The 26,161-nt window shown below is 34.2% G+C and overlaps 4 protein-coding genes across 6 annotated transcripts; 1 reads left to right on the top strand and 3 right to left on the bottom strand.

Annotated features, from left to right (window-relative positions):
- Positions 1-810: 810 nt before the first annotated feature.
- LOC137820096 (lactoylglutathione lyase) lies at positions 811-6,717 on the bottom strand. 3 transcript variants are annotated; one of them, XM_068623915.1, is made up of 9 exons: positions 6,581-6,717; positions 6,217-6,336; positions 6,057-6,118; positions 5,193-5,253; positions 4,896-4,975; positions 4,756-4,826; positions 2,884-2,973; positions 1,242-1,362; positions 811-1,037 (listed from the first exon to the last, which is right to left on the bottom strand). In XM_068623915.1, the coding sequence occupies exons 2-8, from the start codon at positions 6,307-6,309 to the stop codon at positions 1,262-1,264; spliced, it is 558 nt and encodes a 185-aa protein (XP_068480016.1). In that variant the 5' UTR covers positions 6,310-6,336; positions 6,581-6,717; the 3' UTR covers positions 811-1,037; positions 1,242-1,261. The 3 variants fall into 3 exon arrangements, with proteins under 3 accessions (XP_068480016.1, XP_068480026.1, XP_068480008.1); XM_068623925.1 differs by having other exon boundaries at positions 6,587-6,707; XM_068623907.1 differs by having other exon boundaries at positions 6,413-6,647.
- A 3,143-nt stretch (positions 6,718-9,860) lies between these two features.
- LOC137819554 (4-coumarate--CoA ligase-like 7) lies at positions 9,861-13,431 on the top strand. Its single transcript, XM_068623444.1, has 6 exons — positions 9,861-10,665; positions 10,946-11,668; positions 12,027-12,172; positions 12,422-12,489; positions 12,573-12,675; positions 13,031-13,431. The coding sequence occupies exons 1-6, from the start codon at positions 10,173-10,175 to the stop codon at positions 13,142-13,144; spliced, it is 1,647 nt and encodes a 548-aa protein (XP_068479545.1). The 5' UTR covers positions 9,861-10,172; the 3' UTR covers positions 13,145-13,431.
- A 10,761-nt stretch (positions 13,432-24,192) lies between these two features.
- Positions 24,193-24,990, bottom strand: LOC137823542 (uncharacterized). Its single transcript, XM_068628733.1, has one exon. The coding sequence runs from the start codon at positions 24,988-24,990 to the stop codon at positions 24,193-24,195; it is 798 nt and encodes a 265-aa protein (XP_068484834.1).
- Positions 24,991-25,125: 135 nt separating this feature from the next.
- On the bottom strand, positions 25,126-25,923 carry LOC137823524 (uncharacterized). Its single transcript, XM_068628714.1, has one exon. The coding sequence runs from the start codon at positions 25,921-25,923 to the stop codon at positions 25,126-25,128; it is 798 nt and encodes a 265-aa protein (XP_068484815.1).
- Positions 25,924-26,161: the final 238 nt, after the last annotated feature.

The raw sequence follows: 26,161 nt of genomic DNA, 5'->3' as shown, positions 1-26,161 counted from the left end.
GAGCCTAAATGAAGGTGCATTTTTCACACTGTAGAATAACTGATAGCATTGTGTCTGTAAGCGTCAAAATTGAGGCGACCCAACAGATTGAACCAGTAGCTCAACTGAACCGAGTTAGGCTTAGTAAAGTTTGCAACTCTCCATGGACTGTTTCTTCCTGCACCTCCATACTTTCTTCTCTCACCTCCATAAATTTTCGAATTTCCAAAAAATACTCCTATAAAATATTTCAGATTATGTAATCGAAAGTCATTTTTCAAATTTGTAATTAGTTTCCAGATTACATAATCCAGAAGCCTTTTTTCATATGCATGATTACTTTCTGGGTTACATAAGCCTTTTTTCATATGCATGATTACTTTCTGGGTTACATAATCCGGAAGTCTTATTTAGACTTTGGATTATGTAATCCAGAAGTCTTTTTTCAAATGAGTTCCCGGATTACATAATCCGGAAGGTGCAGGAAGAAACAGTCCTCTCCATGACTGCAGAAAAGACACCAATCCTCATATGACCCACGCCACAAAGTTGCCCTTCTAATCAATACTAAGCTCAAACTTACTTCCTCTTACTCATATAGCAGTGTCAGTCTTAGGATGTTTACATACCAAACTTTTATTTTTGAAGGGTGCACTAAGCAATTGTCAATTTGTGGTTACCAAATTGAACACAGATGAGTTGCCCAAATCTTAGCACAACACTTGAAAGGACCCAATTGCAGAATATATACAAAACCAATGAGAGGCCTATGTAGGTTGCGCAGTAACGAGTCCCCGCATTTATGGTCTAGTAAGAGGACGTCATGCATAATTACAGGAAGGCACCATTCTCGCACATTATTACTTTTCTAAAAAGTATACCCGTATCACACATCCATTGCAATAGTAGAATCAAGTGACCAACAATCCTTATTTATTCTGGTCTCACAACATTATTCATTCTTGAAGGGTAGCTTAAAAAATACTACATACTCTTTAGGAGCAAAGACCCAGTTAAATTCGGTGGAGATATGAAAATGTATCACAGAAGAGCCGGGCCTGCAACAACAATCACAAGATTTCATATAAAAAACATGGGACAACCCTTTGCACTAAACAAAGAGAGAAGACATAACAAATCGTATTCCGTAAAGAAACCCTCGGACGATGCCAGCATTCAGCTCCAACCAACCTTACCAAAGAGTTGCAAACAAGGCTTGCACGGAAAATAAAGGCAAGGAAATAGAAAAACAGAGTATCTACCTGAAGGAGTTATCTTAAGCCTAAGAAGCAGTTTGTGTTACACTTCCTATTGTTTTTTGATCGAAGATTTCAATCCAATATCCATCAGGATCCTTGATAAATGCTATACCTTTCATTTTCCCTGCAGAAATTAATTAAAAAAAATAAAGAAAACTTGACAGTGATATTTGAAGCAGCAGTAATGCTAGGAAAAATCTCTGACGTGATCAGCAAAATTCGGACATCTATACCAACATTCAACATCTATGCATCACGAAGCTATTAAAAAATTGCAGCCAATAATTGTCAGCCCAACTGCTAGATGGCTGTGCAAGTAAAGTATGATCAATTTTCTTTAATCATTATACTACCACAAGCATCAGATGACAGTAGCACCAGCATCCATACAGAAGCCAAGTTTTGGTGTATGGTGGTGGTTTCAACTGTTACAAGTATTGCAATTATGTTATATATAGATTAATTAGACAACCTACCAGAATTACTACATGCCTATGACCGTACCCCATCTCTTGCACCTAGATGAAAAAAACCTAAACTGAACATGTTTCGTCCTAAACAAAATCTTTCTTCTCTCTATGGGAAAAGAAGAGGAAGGTATATATACTAGGAGAAAATTAATATAATAAAGAGCAGTTAGGGAAATTAGGGCGATTATATAAGTTTTGGAATTCTGAACCTGTGGACAACAATCAGATTTTATTCTTATTGATCAACTGAATCACTCAGTTGTGAGGAGATAGTCTCTTTGGACAGCCTAGCCACACAATAATTCTTATTCCCTGCGGTTTATCTTTTGTGATGCTGTACAATTGTCCTTTCTGTTCACCAATAAGGTGACCCATAATGCATCCAGCAGCTCCAAGGTGGCTTCAAAACACGGGATGTATTGGGGTGATGACAATGAGACTCTGACACAGGGCAGAACAGTGTGTTGGTGCACGAACAGTAGCACTTAAAGAGGACAGATTATCATGGATACAAAGCTGGTGGGAGGGTTCCCAGCCATGGTCAGATCAAATAGGGTGGATGCAAAGGGAGACAAGTTTTAGTATTTTTAAGGAGCAGCAGCAGAATAGCTCGACCTCGCCTTCACCAGCATGATGAAGTCACAGTGCATTCATTTCACTTGCTGTGCCGAAAGACCGAAGATTTTTCCTGGTCCTACCACTTTAACAGGCTGAAGGAGTTTTTCAACCAAGGCAAGGAAAGTTATTCAACAAATCAAACGCATTTTTGGGATGATAATTACTTTCAATTCCAAGTAACTCCAAACCTGAATGACAAGTTGACAATTACAAAGTCCTGTACTGTACCTAGCCTATTCAATTGAAACCCAAGCTTTTAAGATTAAATTTTACCTCCAATATTCTAACCATTTTAATATTTCACAGTCGAGTTATCCATTCACATCTTTAGAATTAAACATAGATGTCATCAAGCACATGAATAACACAGACCTCAAAAAAATATATTAATCAATTTTTCTGTATGGAACAAAAGCAATTCATGTTGTCCTGTATGTACAACAGACATAAAACACAAACAATTCATAGCTGATAAAAATGACAATGATATATTCGAAAATGTACATGGGAACCACCAGAAAGCTAGAATGAATTGAAAACTAAAGAAAAACTGTTACCATCATCTGGTTTCTTAACAAACTCAACTCCCAGATTCTGAAATCTTTCACATGCCTTTACTGTGTCATCAACAGTTATGCCAATGTGTCCTGTAATCAGAAAGACAACTTACTATTCCAATTCAATACCCTATTTATCCAATAAAACAAAAAGTACTTTAAATAAATATAGTAAATGGCCATGCAAATAAATAATCGCTTACAGCCATGTTAATGACATGAAAACTAGCATAAATATAGCCAGTAAGTAGCAGCTAAAAATAATACTTACAGACATGTCAATGACATGAAAACTAGGTCACCAAAGTGACCCGGAAAGTTTAACTTTTTCAGTCCATCTGAATTTTTTTGGGGTACTGCACAGGAACTAAAAAGGAATGCAAACTTACATCTAATCGCAATGATGAACATCCCCTCAAACAATAACAGCTTAAACAGCTAGTAGGTACTAGGAAGGCATGTTGAAATTAAAAATAAAAAATAAAAGTAACACATGTAACGTGTAACTTAGGATAAAAAATAAATCTGACTCAGGTAACTCAAGACTCGTGACATGTGATTTTGTTTTATGAGCCTTTTGGTTAAATAGTGTTCTCCACTTATTATAGTTTAAAATTGTGATATTGAACACTGTACATCACTAGTATATTAGATGAGATTTTTCATTGTGCCTCTGAATCTTATGGTTCAATGCAATTAATAGTTAACTAAAAATTAGCTTGACAATTCCCTATTTGAATGATTATTTGATAACCTATAATTTAAAAAGAATGCAAATCATATTACTCAAAACAAATTCCGGACATAGAACCTAAATATTACATGATTGCTATTGACTTGGGTTCTAGTCAAGAAGAATGTCTCTCAACTAGAGCATTTAGTTTAGCCAGAAACGGTGATTCCCAATCCAATTGTTGTTTTGTCTTGATCAGGCATCTTCTTTCTCTTATATACACTAGTGTTCCTCCCCCCTCTTCCTTTTTTTTTTTTTTTTTATCAGCCCCCTCTTCCTTGTACATGGTCTTAATCTGAGCTATATTTCCAAATTAATTATAATCCCGCATATCCAGTCAATATCCATAATTAACGCTCTCCCCTCTTTATAAGAAGTAAATGAAATTATTTTCATTAACTCCAAATATCGGCATTAAGACCGTTTTGCCACATGATTTGGCTCGGTCCATGATCTCATGGTCCTCTCTCCTCTCGCATGTAAGCCAATGAGGCTAATAAGTCCATAATCATTAACTACAAAGATCGCCATTGAGACCATTTCACCACATGAATGGGATCGGCCCATGACCTCACAACTTGATATGATGTGACGTATTACAATGTGATAATAAGACCATAAAACCAAGAGAACTAACCCTTCTTTATACTAATCATAATCCCAATTAAAAAGGAAAACAAAATCATGAGATATGGTAATATAGTCTCCAATCCTAATAGATAGTGAGGAAATGCAAACACTAACAACCTATGATATTCAAAGGTATGCTAAAGATAACATTGAATATTTTCACATGATCTAACATTTCAAAAAATGAAGACCAACGAAATTCATCATTTGATGAAATCAAAGTCTCTGTTGACATTTTTAAAAGAACCAACAACTCTGCTAAAGTGTACACGAGAATTATTTTAACAAAAGGTATTCACAACTCTTTATGCATGAAACATGTTATCTCTAAGCATCATATAAGAACCTAAATTTTGCAACTTTACAAGGGGCAAGAATAATAGTCAGCAATTCAGCTTTTTTTTAGATAACAAACTGTAACCAGCAAATCAAGAAAATAACAAGGCTTTATAGTCACAATCTGCACCAAGGAAATTACCAAATTAAATTAAATGAAATATCACTCATACCAAAGCCACGAGGTTCAGAATTGCCATTATGGTACCCTTTGAACTCTGGATCACTTTCAGTACCCCAATTACTGTACATTATGTGATTGTTAGATAAGGGACGCTGGGATAAAGAAATATAACAAGTGTATATTCCTTACTGTGTCAGTTCAATTGTAGCCTTCTGAGAAAAGGTCCAAACCGTTTTATCAACTGGATTACTTGGAGCTTTTGACGTATCCTAAACAACAACAAATGTAAGAAAAATATCAAGGGCTTATCCACAAAAATTAGAAAAAACTGTGTATATGTGTATATGAGCTTAGAGAAAGTTGACATTATGAACTATTTCGAGAAGATGTAATACTGCCATCACAGTACATACATGATCCACATCTAGTAATCCAATTCAGGACTAAATTTTCACCCACAAATAGGCACAAAAATATATGTAATACCTCGTAGCCCAAAAAGTACAGGCTGAACTTCATCTCCGGAAAATCCAGCCTCTTAAGCAAACTACACCAACCAACAAACTGTCATCAGCATTCATAGCATTGACAACCGAAGAAAAATTTGAAAATAAAAAGAATCCGGACATAAACACATAATATTTGTGAATATAAAAACAGACCAAGGCAATTCGTTACACAACACACAATATATTAGTTCAAATTTAATTTTAATAAAGTGTCAGTACAAAGACCTTTGTGGTGCCAATTAATAAAAAAGATAGATATGACTTTTAAAATAGTTATTATAAAAGGTAAAAATCAACATTATTTTCACTTCGAATTCACTCTTATTTTCTATGATTTCTATTTCTATTCTCTATCTATTTTTATTTCCTCCATCATTCAATGGGAAGGCTAATGTCACTCTTAGACTTGATGATAGTTTCTCATTCTAATAAAACCCTATTAGATTTGCGAGTAAATATCCAAATTGGTCCATGAGAGTGATCTGGTAAATAGGTCTCTTATTAAAATTTTCATATAAAAAGATCCTTGAAAAATTGTTTGCATACAAGTCCTTCCATATCAAATATAAAGAAAATTTGGTATTTGTATAACAAGTACCCTTAAAGGACTTATATGCAATAAAATGGATTTTTTCAATTACCCATCTACATGTAAATTTTAATCAGAGACCTATCAAATTATAGAACAATTTGGGTATTTCCTCTTAGTTTGGTGGAAGGTCATGTTCATTTTCAAGCACTAACAAAGAATAAATAAATAACCAGTTCATTTTCAAACACTAACAAAGAATAAATAAATAACCAACATAAGAAAAGGTTGTATCTAAAAGAGAAAACTTACGACATGCCCAAGACGCGAGAATAGAAATCAAGGCTCACTTTGGGGTCCTTGATTCGAAACATCTGCAATTGAAATCACAGTTAAGAAGTCAAAATGGAACCCATGAAACAAAATAATAATAATAATAATAATGATGCATAACGATAAAAAAACGGCTCACAGTTTGTTGCATGATGTAACCCTTGGTAGCTTCGTCGGGAGTTGCATGCAGACCAGGGTTGTTGGCAGGCGATTCCTTGGGTTCCGCAGCCATTGAGAAGAATCGTAATCGATTCGGTTTCTGCAAAAAAAAAGAGTGTGAGCCATATAAGCATAGGACAGAAGTGAGGCATTGATTGAAAGTAGGGATTTGGAACCTTGGTTTTGGGGGTAAGAGAGAAGTAGGATGGGATTGAAAAATGTGATAGGAGGGGTTGGGAATTGGCGATGAATCGGAGACGAGAAAGGCGATGTATAGAAGCTGAGGTTGCCATTTGTTGATTTGGTATTTATATGAATAATTGAGATAGAGAGAAAGAACTCACCTTTACCTTGAGAAGTTGAAGTAGATGAAGATGAAACTGATACAGAGACACAGGATTACGAACACCCTTCTTCTTGTGGTTATGTTATTAAGCTTAATTGTAAATTATCTTACCATCAAATGAATTTCACCACCAATTTTTTGTTTACCCTATTTTATTTTATTTTATCCTCTTGATTTTTCAATTTTTCAATAATATCAAACTTTTAAATTTTATATTTTTTAATTGTGTTAGTAAGTGAAGTAACCATGTTAAAAATAAAGTTATTTAATTAAGTTTTTATAAATTTAATTATTTAACTGAATTTTTATTAAAAAATCATTTTACTAAGTATTTAAAATTTTTATATTTTCAGATATTACTTCAGCATAAGACATTAAAAATAAACATTTGAAATTTAATAAAAGTATTTTAATATACATGGCTAGCACACGTTGTCGTGGTTCACGTGACTATAGATAAGATATAAAATTAAGAAAATAAAATGTATTAAAAACATAAATTACAATAACTCTAATGATGGGATAAGATCTTTTAGGTGTTGTCTCCTTCAAGGGTTATCCAGGTTTTGAAAATTGATTGTGCATATTTAAGGGGAAAGTGATCATTTACACAGAAAAAAAAAAAAAGTGAGTTTACATAACAAATTTGGAAGAGATCACGGGAAGAGAGATAATGTATTTTCTCTCTTTGAAATATATTTTTATTTATGATGATGTAAAACGCATGTAAGGATTTATAAAAATTTTAATACTATCCAAAAAGATAAAAAATATATACTAATAATAATTAATATGATTGAAATTTATGGTATGTATTAATATAGTTTTGATTCATATTATTATTTATTTCAAACTCTTGGAAATATTTGTTATTATAAAATAAATATTTAAATAACATGAAATTTATTTATTTTTTAAATATTATTATTACATTTGTTCTCAAACGGGTTAGAATCAAGAAAATGATTGTCTTCCTTCTTGGCCAGTTGGTCTGTCGGTCTAACTCTCCACCTACTTCTCGAAATAGCTTCCCAACTTTTCATTCACCCATCTGCTTCTCGTCCTTGTAAACTCTAAGTTCGGATGGTACCTGCAAAAGGCACTCCGACGTTTAAGTAGGATCTTGGTGCTCGATCTGATTAATACGATATGATGACATACTTTATTCTCAAAATCTGTTATTATTTATATGATTATCATGGGCCTTTGTTATTGAGCCGAATTAAAGTTTTGGATTATGATTAAGAGTGTATTACCTAATGCTTGATTACTATTTAGTCTTGTTAATCTTCTTTGTTAGAATAAACTATTAAGAAGTGAATTTTAAGCCTAATTCAATCTTATAAAACTAGTTCATGAGGTGAAGTTTACACACACTTATATATAAACGAATTGTCATCATCTTTAATAGATGTGCGATCTCCAACATAACAGATAGAGAGGGCAAAAGAAAAAAGAAAATACAAAAAGAAATAGTTTAATACATGAAGATGTCTTATGTTGGAATTAAGAAAGAAAATAAGAGTGAAGATAATTTCGTTAAAGGAAATAAAATAAAAGATAAAAAAAAATTATTATTTATTAATTACTAGAAAAAGTAAAATTATATGAAAGAGAAGAAAAAACACTATAACTAATTGTCTTGTAGTCAAAATTGATAAGGTTGTTTTGGCAAAAAATTGATTATGTTATAACTAATTGTCTTGTAGCCAAAATTGATAAGGTTGTTTTGGCAAAAAAATTGATTATGTTGTGATTATAATTGAGTATGCATTTGAAAATGAATGTAAAACATGTATAATATGTTGGAAATGAAGGTAAAACGTGAAAGAAAATGTTAAGTTTTTTTTTTTCGCAAATTGTCCTATTATATTTTTAAAGGGGACCACAATAAGGTTTTAAAAAAAAATCAAATAAGATTTTCTAAAATATTTGATGAACACCTAAAAATATATCACGCAAGTAAAGACAACGAATATTTTAATTTTCATATTAATTCACCATGTAAGTAATAGAGAAAGACAATGAACATTTTAGTTTTTATATTAGTCAGGGCTAAAATGGTTTATGTTCAATTTTCTAACGCAAAACTGCAAACTATTTCTTATTATATTGTCTTGTACTTCTTTAAGAATTCTAAACTTAGATTTGTTTGTTCCACCAGAACTTTTAATGAATAAGAGATTGCATATTAAATCATTATTGTTAAAATGTGTATAAAATGAATCATTAAGTTTTTTTTGCTTTTCGAGACGATGGAAGTTGAGGATGATGAATGAGTGTCATCCTTGTTTGCTTTTATTTATGAGAGGGAGAGACTGAGGGTGAAAATAAATGAAAAGTTGAGGATATTTAGGATCTTTTCATAATTGAAGAGAAAGGAGAGTGGAATGAGATGAAAAAATCATGATGCCCTTACTTTCTCATACAAAAATATTAATAATGGAAATTAATAATAATAATAATTATATATAATATAATTTAAAGAATCATAAATAATATTAAAACTATCTAAATAAATTAACTTAACTAACAAAATTAATTTAAATTAATAAAATGAAAAATAATAAAATTATACTTTCATTTAAAATTATATTTAATTATTTCTTTGAATTTTTCATTTTTTTCTTTTATTTATAAATGAGACTTTAATTAACTAAAATATGTACAAAATTAATAATTCTTTATTCTTTTTTATATATAAGGGTAAATTTATAGTCTTACAATTTACACTATTCAAAATAATTTAAAATACTCTTACAACCATTATATCACTCACGTATCTCAATAATTTTTTTTACACATCCATTCTAACATACTCTAATCCAAACAAACTTACAATTTTTCACACTCTCCTTCTCCCACATCCTCAACTTTCAATTTCTCAATCCAAACAAAGTCAAAAAATAAATTAATTTAACATTAAATGTGTTCACATTCTAAATGACCAATTCATTCCGACATTAAGTCACGACAATCTCTCGCCACACTCTATATAGTAGGCTTTCATACCAATTAACAATGTAAATAAATTTTATCAATAAAATTTATTAAATTGGTAAAATGCACTAAATAATATTTATTGACAATGACTTTCTATTTTTACCAAACTAAATGAATACAAAAACTTGCATAAAATATCTCCTATCCTCCTTATCCGTAGGCTTTACCAAGTCCATATTCCAGGATCCTATTTGTCAAAGGAGAGAACTGAGAAATGCTTTTGAAGCAAGAAGGAAAAATATTATTTGACAACCACTTTGAATAAATGAAAAATCAAAATTCTAATAGCTTAAAACTGCATGCAATCTGTGTGAGTAGACAAAGTTACATTGCACGACCTCTGACTTTGTCTGGTTTAGGAAAAAAAACTTCATTCTACATCAGTATATCACTGTCATCTACTCTCAAGGATCTACTAAAACAGTAGCAAAACAACAATTAATGTCTCGTTATCATCTCCCACCTAATCCACGAATTCCGTGGAAGGAACTACTTGCTGTTCTTCTTCTTCTTCTTCCCTTGTTCATCTGTGTAAAAATCTGCTCTATAAAATCCCCTTCAATTCCTTCCCTCATCACATTAGAATTATGAATTCTGCAATCCATAGATCCGGGTACTGTAGCGATGGAACATACCGGTCTCAAAGGCCTTCCTTGGTTCTCCCAGACAACCCCAACCTCTCACTCGTTTCGTTTCTCTTCCAAAGTGTTTCTTCTTTTCCATCCAAAACCGCTCTCGTAGACGCCGACTCTTCCCAAACCCTCACCTTCGCGCAGCTAAAAGCCCGAGTCGCAACCCTCGCCCATGGTTTCCTCAAACTAGGCATAAAGAAAAACGACGTCGTCCTCCTCCTCGCTCCCAACACCATCCACTTCCCCGTCTGCTTCCTCGCCGCCACTGCCATCGGAGCCATCGTCTCCACCGCCAACCCCATTTACACCGTCCACGAACTCTCCAACCAAGTCAAAGATTCCAACCCCAAGCTCGTCATCACTGTCCCTGAACTATGCGACAAAGCAAAGAACCTCAACCTCCCCGCCGTCATTCTCAGCACCAACAACCTTCAAAACCCAACTAAAAGTAAGACTTCCAAGACACCATTGTTTATTTATTATTATTATTAGCAAAAATAAATAAAATCTTCTCTGTTGGTTCAATTTTTTTAAAATATGTACTTTTTTAAATTTTTTATTGAATTAATGATTAAATTAACTTTTTTAAGTATCTAAATCTGGAAATATGACAGTATGCAATTTCATTTCAATATATTTTGCTCTGTTTTTTGAAGGAAAAGAAATAGATATCAAAGTTGTATAAGAATTTGTTTCTGAATTCACACACTATTGAATCCACCATGCAGACGTGTCAGGGAAAATCACGAGTCTGGAAGCGGTGATGGAGATGGCGGGGCCGGTGACGGAGCTTCCGGAGAGCGGCGTTAAGCAGGGGGACACGGCGGCGCTGCTGTACTCCTCGGGGACCACGGGGCTGAGCAAAGGCGTGGTCCTGACGCATGGGAACTTCATCGCGGCGTCGGTGATGATCAGCATGGACGACGACCTGGCCGGGGAGGTAAACGACGTGTTCCTCTGTGTTTTGCCGATGTTCCACGTGTTCGGGCTGGCGGTTGTGACGTACACGGCGCTGCGGCGAGGGAGCGCGGTGGTGTCGATGGGGAAGTTCGAGCTGGAGGCGTTTCTAAAAGCGATTGAGAAGCATAGAGTGACGAAGTTGTGGTTGGTGCCTCCGATCCTGCTTGCTATGGCGAAACAGAGTGTGGTCCAGAGCTATGATCTGTCTTCGTTGAAGCGGATAGGTTCCGGTGCCGCTCCTTTAGGGAAAGAGTTGATGCAAGAATGTGGCAGGCGTTTTCCTCATGTAGCCATTTGTCAGGGCTATGGAATGACAGAGACTTGCGGCATTGTTTCTGTGGAGAATCCAAGAGCGGGGATTCGTCATACTGGGTCGACGGGGATGCTGGCTTCGGGAGTAGAAGCTCAAATAGTGACTGTGGATACACAAAAGCCTCTCCCTCCTACACAGTCCGGGGAAATATGGGTGCGAGGTCCTAACATGATGAAAGGTAATGAAATTTCATGTACCATTCATGCTTATCCATCAAATTCTTAATCTCTAATATCTAGTTTAAATAATTTTTCATAGTGTTTCTCCTTCATGCTTTTAAATAATTTTGTAATCATATCTCATGACTAGTTTGTAAAGGGCAATATAAACTGTGGTAGCTTGGGTTTTATTCTGGTATTGAACCTTTTACTCTGGCTTTCTAATTGAAGACTCAGATTCCTCTTTCTGTCAATGTTTTCTGCTGGGATAGATGTGGAGGATTAACATTTTTTTTACTTTATATGGAGTTTTGACATTAATATGTTGTGTAGTCTTTTCCTATATAAAACTTAGTGCAACCATTAAAAAACTTTCAGGTTATCACAACAATCCACAGGCCACGAGATTGACAATAGATGAAAAGGGGTGGGTGCATACAGGAGATATTGGATATTTTGATGAAGATGGACAACTTTATGTGGTAGACCGTATCAAAGAACTAATCAAGTACAAAGGTTTTCAGGTATGTTATGTAGTGCAAAGAAAGTGAATTTTTCTGGTATGAAGTGAATTGCATGATTATTTATCTGAAATCTTAACCAAATCCTTGTGGGTCTAGTGGGGTGTTGAAGTACATTAAACAGATGTTCCATGTCCAAAGTGGTTAATGTGTGAATTGTAGTAATTTCTGTTTGGGTAATTATTTGTCCATATCATGACCCTTCTGCTCATTGGAGACAATATCTTACTGAACTATGAGCTGTTTAACAAGGTTGCACCAGCTGAACTTGAAGGCCTTCTCATTTCTCACCCTGAAATACTAGACGCTGTTGTTGTTCCGTAAGTGTCATATAAGTTTGATTTTAGTCATCATATGTTATCGATTATTAGGAATTCACACTTGAGTAACTTTCTTTCAATAGATATCCCGATGATGAGGCTGGTGAGGTTCCAATTGCCTATGTTGTTCGCTCACCCAATAGTTCGCTGACTGAAGAAGAAATTAAGAAGTTTATTGCTAATCAGGTAAGAGAAAGATACAAAAACTAGTTTGATTTTTTACTGTCACTCATAACTTAAATAGATTGTCTTGCCAAAGTCAAAATACAGTGAATTTTTGTCAAGAAAAAGTAAAAGGAAGTGCATGCTTTCAAGAAAATTGCTTCTTTCATCCTTTAGTTCTGTGTTTGAACTTTGTCTTGTAATAAAATTTGCAATAATTATAGTATGAATCCAACTTATCTCTAGTGGATGATTCTGAATCAAAGTTTAACCCATAAATGAAGCACTTGCCATTGTTTTCACAGATTGGTCAACTAATCACATCTGAATGTTTGCTCTCTGCATATTTTGTAGTTACTCATTTTTATACTATTTACAGGTTGCACCGTTCAAAAAATTGAGAAGGGTGACATTCATAAGTAGTGTTCCAAGGACATCTTCAGGAAAAATTCTTAGAAGAGAGATCACTGCGAAAGCACGATCCAAAATATAATATATTACAATTCTTTTGGAGGGTCAATTCAATTTCTGAGAAAGAGTGAAAATTCTCAGTGCATCTTGAAGCATTAGTAGATGTGCCCAATCAAGTTTAAAATTAAAACCACACAACAGTTCCTACATAGTAGCATTTCTTCTTCGCACATAAATCTTGTGAATTTTATTACAGTAAATATTTACTCCATTTAACCCAAGGAAAGCAAGAAAGTGAATTTGGTGTTTGTGTACTAAATTTAACTCTTCAAGAGTTAGAAAAATTAATGAGTACATACTTTCTAAGTATTCTAAGAGTCTACAAATTTAATATCTTTATCGATTTGTAATTATATATCACAATTTATAAACTCTTTGGACAGAAATGTGTTCATGAATTATTTTTCTCAAAAATTATTCATCACTGATTTGACTTTAAGTTGTTTATAAGCTTAATTCACTAGTTTTTGTTAACAAAATTAATAACTCATAAATTGCGTATCATTTTTGTTCTAAATTGTCTTAATCAAACTTTAGTAAGACTTAGTAGACTCACTCATTTGATCATAAGTGAATAATCTAATCTAATAAATACAACACACTCAACAACATATAAACAAATTGATTATTTATACTTTGACTGATTTTTAAATTGAACACAATTAAGTATCATTAAAAATATTATAAGTATTATTATTCCAACATTTAAAAGTTAAATTTCACTTCAAAATTTGAATTTTAATCTAAAATAATAATAGTAATTATATAGTTGCTACACAATTTATACATTTAATATAATAATCATTACATTAAATAAAGTACCACAAAGTTAACTTTATAATAATTTAAAATTTTATTTAAATGTTTCAATTGAAAAAATATATGTTCAAAATATAACGCACACAATGTATTTTTTAAATTTGAATCACCCTATTTCTAATAAGATAAATGATATGTTTATAACACTCTAAACTAATTATATACATTTAAATACTAAAAGGATACTTACATAATTTTTTTAGACATGCTTAATTTTTTCAATATACTGAACATTTTATTTACTAAACTCATTAATTTCTCCGGTTCTTAAAATTGAATTACATTACACTTTTAATTTTAAGAATCCTAATATTTAAATATCTCGATCAAATACGTATACATCTTTTTTTATTTATTTAAACTTTGTTATTATTTTTATTTTAATAATAGGAGGTTAATATTGTAATTACAAAAAACTTATAAAATAATTTGTTAAAATCAAACATACATATAATGTACAGGGCATTTTCTCAATAGAAATAAAATTGCAGTATTATATTAAAAATAATTGCATTTAAATACTAATATGAAATAATATTATATTAATACAGAATCAAATTATAAGTAATATAAAGTTACAAAAAATTAGAAAAACACTAAAAATAACATAGTATTATATACGAAAATGTTCACATTTGAGTACTAATAATTTTTAATGAGATTAGTAGTTTTATTCTAAAAAAAAACAATTATAGTTAATTTAACTTAACGATAAAATAATATTAATTTGTATTTTTAAATTTTTTTATTCCTTACTCATAATATAATATATATATATATATAATTATTTATAAAAAATTTCTAAAATTTATTTCATTTTGAATATACAATCTTATAAATTAGTTAAAATATAAATTTTCTATATATAACTATATAAAAGAATTAATTAATAAATAACTCGTTCATCATGCTAGTCATAGATGTTACATAAGTGGTCAACCAGATGTCAACACATATTAGAACTATGTGATCGAGAAGGCATCGACTTATAAGATCAAATATTCGAAGACCGAACACGAATCGATCACCTAAAGATAAATTCTGTTTTAAGAGAATCAATTAAGCATAACACACATGTAAGTAACCTCCCCTTAATCATAAGATTAACTCGGTAAGTTGTGTCAAACACTGGTCCACTTGCACATGTACCTCGTTATCCCTATAAACACACATCTAAAAATGAGACAAATGTACGCATTTAATATCAATTAATACTCCGACCATCGTATATTGAATCCTAACTTGAACATCAAACTGTTTTTTTGCATGTACACCTTCGACTAAGATCGAGGATCACACCCAAAGATCGAAATCATCAACAATTAACAAGAACAAAGAGAGGAGACTACACCCCTTCCCGATCCGTGTAAGAATAATTTGACACTCACTGTAAAAATACATGTAAAAGATATTATGATGCGTCCCTTTGACTACTTAGATAACAATGGAGGTAAACTAACACCTAATAGCTTGGAAAAAGGTTCACACCACACTACAATAAAATAAAGATTTTAAAATCTTTTTTAATTTTATAAAGTCTATACATCGATTTAATTGATGTAGGTTTTAGACAAAAAAAAATTAAAATATGTTCTTACTAGGAAGATGAGACCTAGAGAACTATTGAAGTCTTCTTCTCCTTCCTTCGGTCGGTCAGGTTACTGGGTGATGAGTTGGGATCCTTCTCGTCCTCCTGCTTCTCCTTCGGCACTCGGTCTCGGGTGAACACCGGATGGTGGGGGTACTTGCGAAGACACTCTGACGCTCAAGTCAGTAAAGCAGGTGCTCAACTCTCAGGTAGGTGAACAATAATAAATGACGTACCTTACTCCTTTGGATGCGTGTTATTTATATTATTCTAATGGACCTACCTTGTTGGGCCCGTTTATCGAAGTGGATATCGCTTAGGGTTGTATTACCTAATTCTTAATGATGGATTAACTTCACTGATCTTGGTTTGAGCGTTAACGGTAATAGGGGTCGGCTGTCGGCCAAGTTCCCTGGTATGGGTCGGCCATCGGCCAAATTCCCATGGTCTCGGTCGTCTCGGCCAAGTCTTCTAAGGTCTCGGTTAAGTGGATCATTGTTTAAAATCATTGTTTTAAATTTTATTTCAAATAAATTGTACATATCCAAAAACATTTAATATATTTATAATAAAAATAAGAATATTAAATATATTTCTAATAAAATAAAAATGCCTATTTATATTAATAAAATAGTATTAAAATAATTAATTAAATTATAAAATTTATATATATAATCGATTATATATATAAATTCTATAGCATAATAGATTATATATACTATATATGTGTTAACGTAATCAATTATGTATATAATTTTATAATATAATAATAAAATAAATAATAATAATAATACATTTATATATTTATAATAATAAAGATTATTATTAATACTAATAATAAAAATATTAAAATAATAATATATAAAAATATTTATAAAATAATAATATTAACTAAAATAAAATTTTAAAATAATTATAATAAATGTAAATTAAATAATTTTAATAAATAATAATAAAAATATTATTATTAATTATTTTTATTTTATTTGTATAAATATTAATAATAATAAAAATAATTATTTATATAAAATAAATTTATATAATAATATATAATATTAATTATATTAATTATATAAATTAATTAAGTAATGTTTTTATATATTAAATGAATTTATGATTTTTTTTCTAATCGCACTCATCTTATAAATTTATAATTTTTTTTATGAAAAAAAAAATATTTTATATTTTATTATTTAAATATTCTAAAGATAAGGGTAAATTTGCAAACTTACATTTTACATATTTAAAAAAAATTAAAATTTTCTCACAACCATCACATGACTCACAAATTTCAATAAACTTTTTTCACACATCCACTCTAACAAACCACATCGTGTGCAACATAACCGCAACCACAGACAAGATCAATCACTTGGTGTGCGTGGCAACATGCAAAACCATCTCCCTTGTTTTCTCCTTTCTCTTAAGAAACTCACCTACTAAAAGTCATTCTAATGGCGATGACCACGTCGAAGTTGTAGTGAGGTTGGAGATCGACACTGAAGCAACAACATCGCCGTATAGATCCAATGGTGTCTCACGAACAACGAAATTGAAGGTGAATTTGTGGCCATTGATGGACAACGAATCATTGAAAACCTTCTTAACAGTGGGATCTCCTTCGTCCTTGTCGGGATAGAGCGACCTCATCCTCATAATAACCTGCGACAAAGGCAAGAACAGAGAAATTGGAGTTAGATAGAAGGCATTAGAAACTGATAAGTCGAAAACCCTAATAGGAGAAACCAACCTTGACGTCGGAACTGGAGGACGCGAGGAGTGAATTGTCAATTAGGGCATCAACAGCGGTGGCAAGCTTGCGCTTCAGAGTGTTGGAAGAGAGTGGTCTCGGGGGCAAAGAGCTCTTGAACTTAGCGGGCGAAGGGACGACGAGATTGGGATCTGAGGGAGGGTCATTCTCTTTAGAGGGTTTGTGCTTGCAAGAAGGGTGAGGTTTAGTGGAGCTAAGAGAGGGGGTTGGAAAATTTTGGAGGATGGAACGAGAGAATAGGATTTTGGAAAATCAAAATTTTGAGTAAGTGCGGGAAATGAAATTTTATGGGAGGGAAATTTTTCTTACAACAGGGACCGAGAACACTCGAAGCAGGTTGACAAGATTGCAAGTCTTTTAATCTTGGGCTGGACTTCGTTTCTTCGTGGGCCGGATACTCTGGACCTCTCCTCACATTAGGTTCTCTAGGCTTCTCTTTTCACTAAGTACTTCTCGGCTTCTCACTCAGTTGGATGCTTCTCGGCTTCTCACTCTGCTAGGTTCTTCTCGGCTTCTCACTCTGCTAGGTTATTCTCGGCTTCTCCTTTTCACAGGTGGGGGGGTGTACCTGCAAGTCGCTCCGATGCCAAAGTCAGAAACGATATAATACTTATCAGATAAAATTCACTCTTACCTTTTTCTTTACTCTGAACTCCTATTTATAGGGTTTCTCTAATGGGCTTTCTTCTTTACCTTTGGACTTTCTTTCTACACCTTTTTATTATTTACACACCCCTCATGCAGGTTTTTATCTTATTTGGGTTTCATTTTTATAATAACATTTATATTTTGTTTTATTCTTTTATGTATATCTTTTATGCTCTCGGCCGAAACCTCTCGGTTTTAGTCTTATCACCTTTTGGTTATTTAACATGCTATTTTCGGCCTAAACCTCTCGGTTTTAGCCTACCAGTACACTAGCCCCCCGAGAAAAATATTTTATTTAAGTTTAAACAAGAATATTTGTGTCCTAATATAATATAATAGTTTTGACATTTGATTTGATTTGATATGAAGTGCTTTGGTTTGCGCGCTTTATTTTGCTGAATTTAAATGACTTGACGTGAACTTGCTATTTTGACTGTTAGATGATATATTTTTGAACGGTTTCATAAGTTTTGCAACGTTTCAAATTCTAGGGTTTGCTTTGGGTTATAAATAGGTTTGTCATTCATTGTTTTTTGATTTTGTGTGAGCTTTGTTGTTGTCGAGAAGGAAGTTTATTGTCGATCTTCATTCAGTACTTGCAAAGGTAATGTCTCTTTCGAGTTCTTCTGCTACTGATGAATACTCAAGCGCGGGTGGTGAATCAACTGGCCGAGTGGTTCGAGAAGAAGTTCATGCTGATTCGAAGTCGTCATCTGCTACTCCATCTTGTAGGAATGATTTGAATGGAGCTCCTACTGTTGATGCTCCTCAAGAATTTGAAATTATTATGCCTCAGAGAAATCTTCGTCCAGGTTATCAGTGGGTTAATCCTAATGTCCGAGAGTTTTTCTCGAAGTATCGTTCTTTTAACGAACTCCGTAGCTTTCTTTCCCATTCTCAAATTTATTATTCTGATATTGATAATGATATCATTTCGTTTAGGCGTGTTGGGGATGTTGATAATGTTTACCATGGTCGAGAAGGTGATAGCTATGAATTTTTTTATTTTTATGCTTGCTTTTTTAGAGATCTTCATATTCGATTGCCTTTGAACAACTTTCAAATAGGCGTTCTTAATTTCCTTAATGTTGCTCCTACTCAGCTTCATCCTAATGGTTGGGCTGCGATGCAAGCGTTTAGTATTTTGTGTAAACTATTATCACTGTCTCCTAGTCCCTCTTCTTTTATGTACTATTATAGTTCTCGGCCGGGTAAACGGCCAGGATGGCTATCCCTTATTAGTAAATCCAACGTGTGTTTTCTTAAGCCCTTTACGTCATCATATAAGGATTTTAAGGGAAGTTTTTTCAAAATTCTGATAGAGCCAATAGGAAGAGGGTACTTTTTTAATGGAGATTCTCCAAAGTTTCCTCTGTACTGGACGAGAGATCCCGTGAAGTTTAACTCCATATCCTTTCATTCAATGGGTGTGGCTGATCGTCATGTGATCGAAGTGTTTAGTCGCCTCTCGTACCAAATTCCCACTCGCGCCTTGTTGCAGTTGTATACTTCATCAAGTCCTCGAGAAGATCTTATTGGTACGTGGTTGTTCTACATATTTTTGCTTTATAGGATGAGTTTTTTAACTTTGCTAAATTTTTTATTGATTTTCAGCTTTGATGGCAAGCACTAATCCGAAAGCTCGATCTTACTTTTCGAAATTGCTGAACAAGGTGGGTGATGCAACTCCCCGTCGTGAGAATGTGGTGAATCCTGTGGTGGAAGAAGTTGTGGAACCTGTCGTGAATGTGGAAGTGGTTGAACCGACAAGTAATGTTGATGCTGCCGGTCCTTCGAAGAAATCGAAAAAACGTGATAGAAGTAGCAAGAAGTCGCATTCGTCTTCTCGGCGCCATCGCCATGGTGAAAATGTTTCTTCCGAACCTCTTTCAGAAACGATATTTAGTGCTACAACTAAATATGCAAAGTTTGTTCAAACGTCTTTTGGTGAATCGTCTTACAACATGTTGAAGATTATGGATGCTGCTTCATTGGCAGATTCTGTTATTGAATTGTCAAGTAGAAATCTTTTGATTGGAAAGATGATGAAGGAGAAGAATGGGAACTGTGTGGCTTTATCTGAGTTTGACAAATTGAAGAATGATCTTGCTGAGTACAAAGAAAAAATGAGCTCTTTGTCTTTGGAGTTAGAAAAGATGAAAAAGCAGAAAAATGAACAAGAATTTGAAATAGAAGGTCTTGGAAAGGAAATTTCTGATTTGAAGAATGAGAACTTAAAATCTAGTGAAGAGAATGCTCAACTGTGTAAAGAAAATCAAGTCTTGAACGAAAAGGTATTGGCGTTATCTTCTGCGAATGATTCTGACAAAAACACCATCAAACTTATGGATGAGGAGATAAATCAGCTGAGGACTAATGTTTTTGAAGCCGAAAGCTTTATCTTTGAACAACATAAGCTTGGTTTTGAGAAGGCTCTTCAACAAGCAAAATATTTTTACAAGATTCCTATTGATGAAGGGAATTTTGATGTTAAGAAGGATTTTTATAATGGTGAATTAGTTCCTGCTAATGAGATTCCGGATAATGATGCTGAAGATATCAATATCGAAAGTTAATGGGATATAGATGTTAATGTTTTGTTTATAGTTTCTCGGTTTACATGACGAGAATGATTTGGTTTTGAAATGTTGATCTTATATATGAAAGTTTGCGTCCTTTTTGTAATCTCCTTTTTGGAATCTTATCAGAAATTAAAGATTATTGCTTCCCTTTTTTAGTTTGAGTTATTTTGTTTGTTATTTATTAGATATGACGTTATGGCTCTTTCGGCATTTCACTGAGTGTTATCAAAACCTCTCGGTTGTATAATAAACCTTTCGGTCGCACGCTATTGGGACTGTGCTTTCGGTTATTCTAGTTAAATGCTTTAAATGCTAAATTACAAATGCAATAAGATTATTAGTCGGTTTTTATTACCTTCAAGCAATAAGTCTATCTTTCGGTTTTTATTGCCTTGAAATAATGACTACCTTTCGGTTTGTATCATCTTAAAGTAACAAGATTACCTTTCGGTTTTTATTGCCTTGAAAATAATTACTACCTTTCGGTTTTGGTTTTGGTTTTCGATTAATCAAAATATAATGACCAGCTTAGGGCTTGACTTTTAATTTACTTTGGATAAATCTAACTTTTTCCTTTAGTTGCCGATGTTTGAATTAGATGTTGTAATCTTATCGGTTTTGTATCCATTGCTTGAAGATGTCTTGTGAGCGAGTTGAGATATTGAGGTAAGAATCGAAAAGAATTATGTAAACAGTTTTTTCGGGAGGGATTTCACCTGAAGTGAAAGCATCCAGGACCGAAAAGAATTGTCAATTTTTTCGGGAGGGATTTCACCTGAAGTGAAAAGCATCCAAGACCGAAAAGAAGTAAATATTGTTTCGGGAGGGATTTCACCTGTGGTGAAAACATCCAAGGCCGAAAAGGAAAGAACGAAAGTCTAATAAGATGATACTTGATAATTCTTCTTGATTAGATGATAAGTATGCATACAAAAGTTTTTTGCTTACATCTTCTGTCTCAACTAAAATAGAACTTTAAATGACTCGCATTCCATGTATTTGGTATCACTTTTTCTTCTAGAGTTTCTAATCTATAGGCTCCATTGTGTAAGTTTTCCATTATCCTGAATGGTCCTTCCCAATTAGATGCCAACTTTCCATGTCGTGGATCTTTTCGGGCATCAGTGCGCATTCTCCAGACCAAATCCCCTTCCTTAAAAGCTCTTAACTTTACTTTTGCATTAAACCTCTTCATTGCTCTTCTTTTTACTGCTGCTTCCTTTATTTTTGCTCGTTCTCTGAGTTCTTCAATAAGATCAAGGTCAGTTCTTAAGCATTCATTGTTGATATTCCAATCTTCCATTTGCCTTCGTAGTGTTGGTTCAGTAACTTCTATTGGTAACATTGCATCTGTTCCATACGTGAGATTGAATGGTGTTTCTCCAATTGATGTTTGTGGTGTGCACCTGTATGCCCATAATATTTCTGGTAACTTCTCAGCCCATAGACCTTTAGCACTTCCTAACCTCTTCTTTAACTGTCCGAGAATAACCTTGTTTGCGGCCTCAGCTTGTCCATTTGTTTGCGGATGTTCAACCGACGTGTTTGTTGACTTGATTCCCAAATCTGCATAAAATTCCATAAGTTTTTTGTCAATGAATTGTCGGCCATTGTCAGTTATAATGGTGTGTGGGATTCCGAATCGACATATTATATTTTTCCATACAAACGATTGGACCTGCTGAACTGTTATCTTAGTTAATGCTTCTGCCTCTATCCACTTTGTAAAGTAGTCGACAGCTACTATCATGTATTTGGTTTGTCCTCGTCCAAGTGGGAATGGTCCAAGTATATCAATTCCCCATTTTGCAAATGGCCAGGGGGAAACAATTTCTTGCAACTCCTGTGCTGGTATATGATTTAAACTCCCAAATTCTTGACATTTTTTGCATGCTTTAACATAAAATTCACAATCTTCTCGGATTGTTGGCCAATAGTAACCAGCTCTACAAACCTTTGTTGCCATTGTTCGAGCTCCGCAATGTAGTCCACAAATTCCTTCATGGAGTTCTTTAATTACGTATTCGGCTTGTTCTTTTGAAAGACATTTTAACAAAGGCATAGAATACCCCCTTTTGTATAGTTCATCACCAATCAACACAAAACTAACTACTTTCTTTGCCATTTTTCCATCAGGTTCAATTCCTTGTTCTTGGCCCTTTATTACTTCTATGTACGTCTTTATCCATTCATCTTTTGAGGTTGCAATATTGAAACATTCTTCTAAACTCACTGTTGGCTGACTGAGAGTTTGTTGTATGATGGAATTATGTTGCCCCTGTTGTTGTTGGCTTGCTAACTTGGATAATGAGTCTGCTTTCATGTTTAGTTCTCTTGGAATATATTTCATTTCGGCCTTATTAAAACATTGCATAATATTTAATACTTTATGACAATATTTCATCAATAATGGATCTTTTACCTGATACTGTCCTTGCACCTGTCCCACCGAGAGTTGAGAGTCACTTTTGCAAATGACATTTTCGACTCCCATGTCTCTGGCTAATAGTAACCCTGCAACAAGAGCTTCATATTCAGCTTGGTTGTTGGACGTTCTGAACTCAAACCTTAGCGCCATCTCCACCTGGAAGTTTTCTGGTCCTTCAAGTACTATTCCTGCTCCGCTTCCTCTTTTGCTTGATGCACCATCTACATATAATGTCCACTGCTCCTGCTGTGTTGTTGTCGGCATTTGAATAATGAAATCCGCAAGGGATTGGGCTTTGATCGGTCCTCTTCGTTCATACTTGATTCCATATTCTGATAGCTCCATGGACCACGTCACCATTCTACCTGCAAGTTCTGGTTTTCTCAAAATTTTAGATATTGGATAATCTGTTCTCACAATTATGTGATGATTCTGAAAATATGGTCGAAGACGTCTCGCATCATACATCAGTGTTAAGACAACTTTTTCAATCTTGGGATATCTGGTTTCGGCATTCTGTAGCGATCTACTCACAAAATATATCGGTTTCTGTTCTGGGGTTTCCTGTATCAAGGCTGCTCCTATGGCTTTAGTTGAGGTTGCTAGGTAGACTATAACAGGTTGAGTTAACACTGGTTTAACCAAGATTGGTGGTTCGGCCACTATAGTTTTGATTTGAGAAAAGGCTTGCTCACATCTCTCATTCCACTCAAAGGTTTCGGATTCTTTTAGCAAGTTTACTATTGGTTTGGTTTTTTCGGCCAGAATTGGTAGAAATCTTGATAATGAGTTCAATTTACCCACTAATCTTTGCACCTCCTTCAAATTCTTTGGACTTCCCATCTTCATTATTGCTTCGCATTTATCAGGATTTGCTTCAATACCTCTGTTTGTCAACATGAAGCCCAAAAATTTTCCACCTCTCACCCCAAAAACGCATTTTTCCGGATTAAGCCGAATTTGGTATTTTCTTATTTGTGCAAACACCTCCTCAAGGTCTTCCAAGTGTTTCTCTATCTCCCCTGATTTCACAACCATATCATCAACATATACTTCCATATTCTTTCCGATCTGATCTTTGAACACCTTGTCCATCAACCTTTGATATGTTGCTCCCGCATTCTTCAAACTGAAAGGCATGACTTTATAACAATAATTCGCGGTATCTGTGGTGAAAGCTGTTTTTGGAACATCCGGTTCATACATTTGTATTTGATTATACCCCGAATAGGCATCAAGAAAACTCATCATCTCTTGTCCAGACGCCCCATCCACTAATCTTGTCTATGTTGGGTAATGGATATGTATCTTTCGGGCAAGCTTTGTTTAAGTCTGTATAGTCTGTACACATTCTCCACTTTCCATTCGGTTTTTTGACAAGTACTACATTGGATAACCATGTTGTGTATTGAGCCTCTTTTATGAAACCAGCTTGCATTAACTTCTCAGTTTCTTCAATTGCTGCTTTTCGTCTTTCTTCTCCCAACTTTCTTTTTTTTTGAGATACCGGTCTTGCTTCTCGACATACAGACAATTTATGACAGACTACGTTCGGATCAATCCCAGGTATATCGGATGGTTTCCAAGCAAATAAATCTTTGTTGTTACGTAACATTGTGATGAATTTACTCAACAATTCTTTGGGCAAGCTTCCACTTACATAAGTGCATTGCTTCTCGTCTTGACCCAATACCACAGTTGTGGTCTCTTCTTTTGGTTCTATCCTTTCATCATTTATTCTTGGGTCCAAATCGGTCATCGCCACCATTCTTTCAGTATCATGGTTTGCTTTCAAATTCATCTTTAAACCTGCTGCATAACATTCCCGAGCATCTTTCTGATTGACATAGACCGTTGCTATCTCCCCTTTTTCTGTTGGGAACTTCATAGCCAAATGTGGTGTTGAAACTATTGCCCCCAACTTATTCAAAGAGGATCGTCCTAGTAACACATTATATGATGTAGCAGCATCCACCACCAAATATCTGATTTTGATCTTTTTAGTTTTATTACCTCTTCCAAATGTGGTCATCAAATCAATGTACCCCTTAGTACTAACTCTTTCCCCCGAGAAGCCAATGATCTGTTCCCGGAAAGGTACAATATCTTCTTCTCTTAGATGCAACCTTTTGAAAGTATCCCAAAACAGAATATCAACTGAACTCCCCTAATCAACTAAGGTTTTCATGACGGCATATTCGGCTATTTCTACCGTTATTACCATGGGGTCGTCGTGATCGGGATCAATCTCTTGAAAATCTTCATCTGTAAAAAGCATTGGTGGCAAGGTTTTTCTTTTGAAAATATGATTAATGGTTCTGATACTTCTCCAATGTTGTTTTCTTGTTGATGAGGATTCCTTTCCTGAAAAACCTCCTGAAATTGTGTTTATAAATCCTCTGACCAGCCTACCCAGACTTCGTTCCCTACTCCACCTTACTGATTGGGTGTTTTGATAAACCCTATCACTTATTCTTTCTGGCCTTCCATCTCTTCTATCATCTCTTTTTTCAACTCTCTTTTCATCTCTTCTTTCAAATCTTTCCACTCTTCTCTGTCCCATCTCTCCCCCTCTCGATCCTCTCTCAGGACTTAACCTTATTCTTGCATTTCCTCCTCGGACGAAGCGTTTCAACTGTCCTGCTTGAATCAATTCTTCTATTCTATCTTTCAACCCAATGCATTCTTCTGTATGATGACCATGATTTTTATGATACTCGCAATGTTTGGTATGATCCGCTCTTTCTGGTGTTCTTGCTTTTCTTGGTGGTGGTATTATTTCTGCTGCCATAGCTTCTTGTAAAACTCTTGCTCTGTTTGCGTTCAAAGGTGTGTATTGTTGGAATTTTCGGCTTCTGAATTCTTCTCGGGCTCTTCTGACCATAGGTCCGCTTTCTCTTTCTATCATCTTCTTCTCACTTCCATCAATCCTTACCTGGTTTCGGAACTCTCTAAGTTCTTCCATTTGCATAAATTTTGATGCTCGCTACCTTAATTCATCCAGATTAGTTGCAGGTTTTTTACAAAGGCTGTCGGCAAATGGTCCCGACTTTAAGGCTGTTATCATATGATGCATGGTAACCTCTAGGCTGAGATTTCGAATACCCAAGGCGACCTTTCCAAAGCGTTCCATGAACATTCTTAATGATTCCCCCTTCTCCTGCCTTATGTTCACTAAAGCAATTGATGTCAAATGATGAGGG

This window comes from Phaseolus vulgaris, chromosome 11, assembly GCF_000499845.2.
Source record: "Phaseolus vulgaris cultivar G19833 chromosome 11, P. vulgaris v2.0, whole genome shotgun sequence".
Taxonomy (NCBI): Eukaryota; Viridiplantae; Streptophyta; class Magnoliopsida; order Fabales; family Fabaceae; genus Phaseolus; species Phaseolus vulgaris.
Note: the sequence above shows the minus strand (reverse complement) of the source record. Positions and strands in the feature narration are given on the sequence as shown.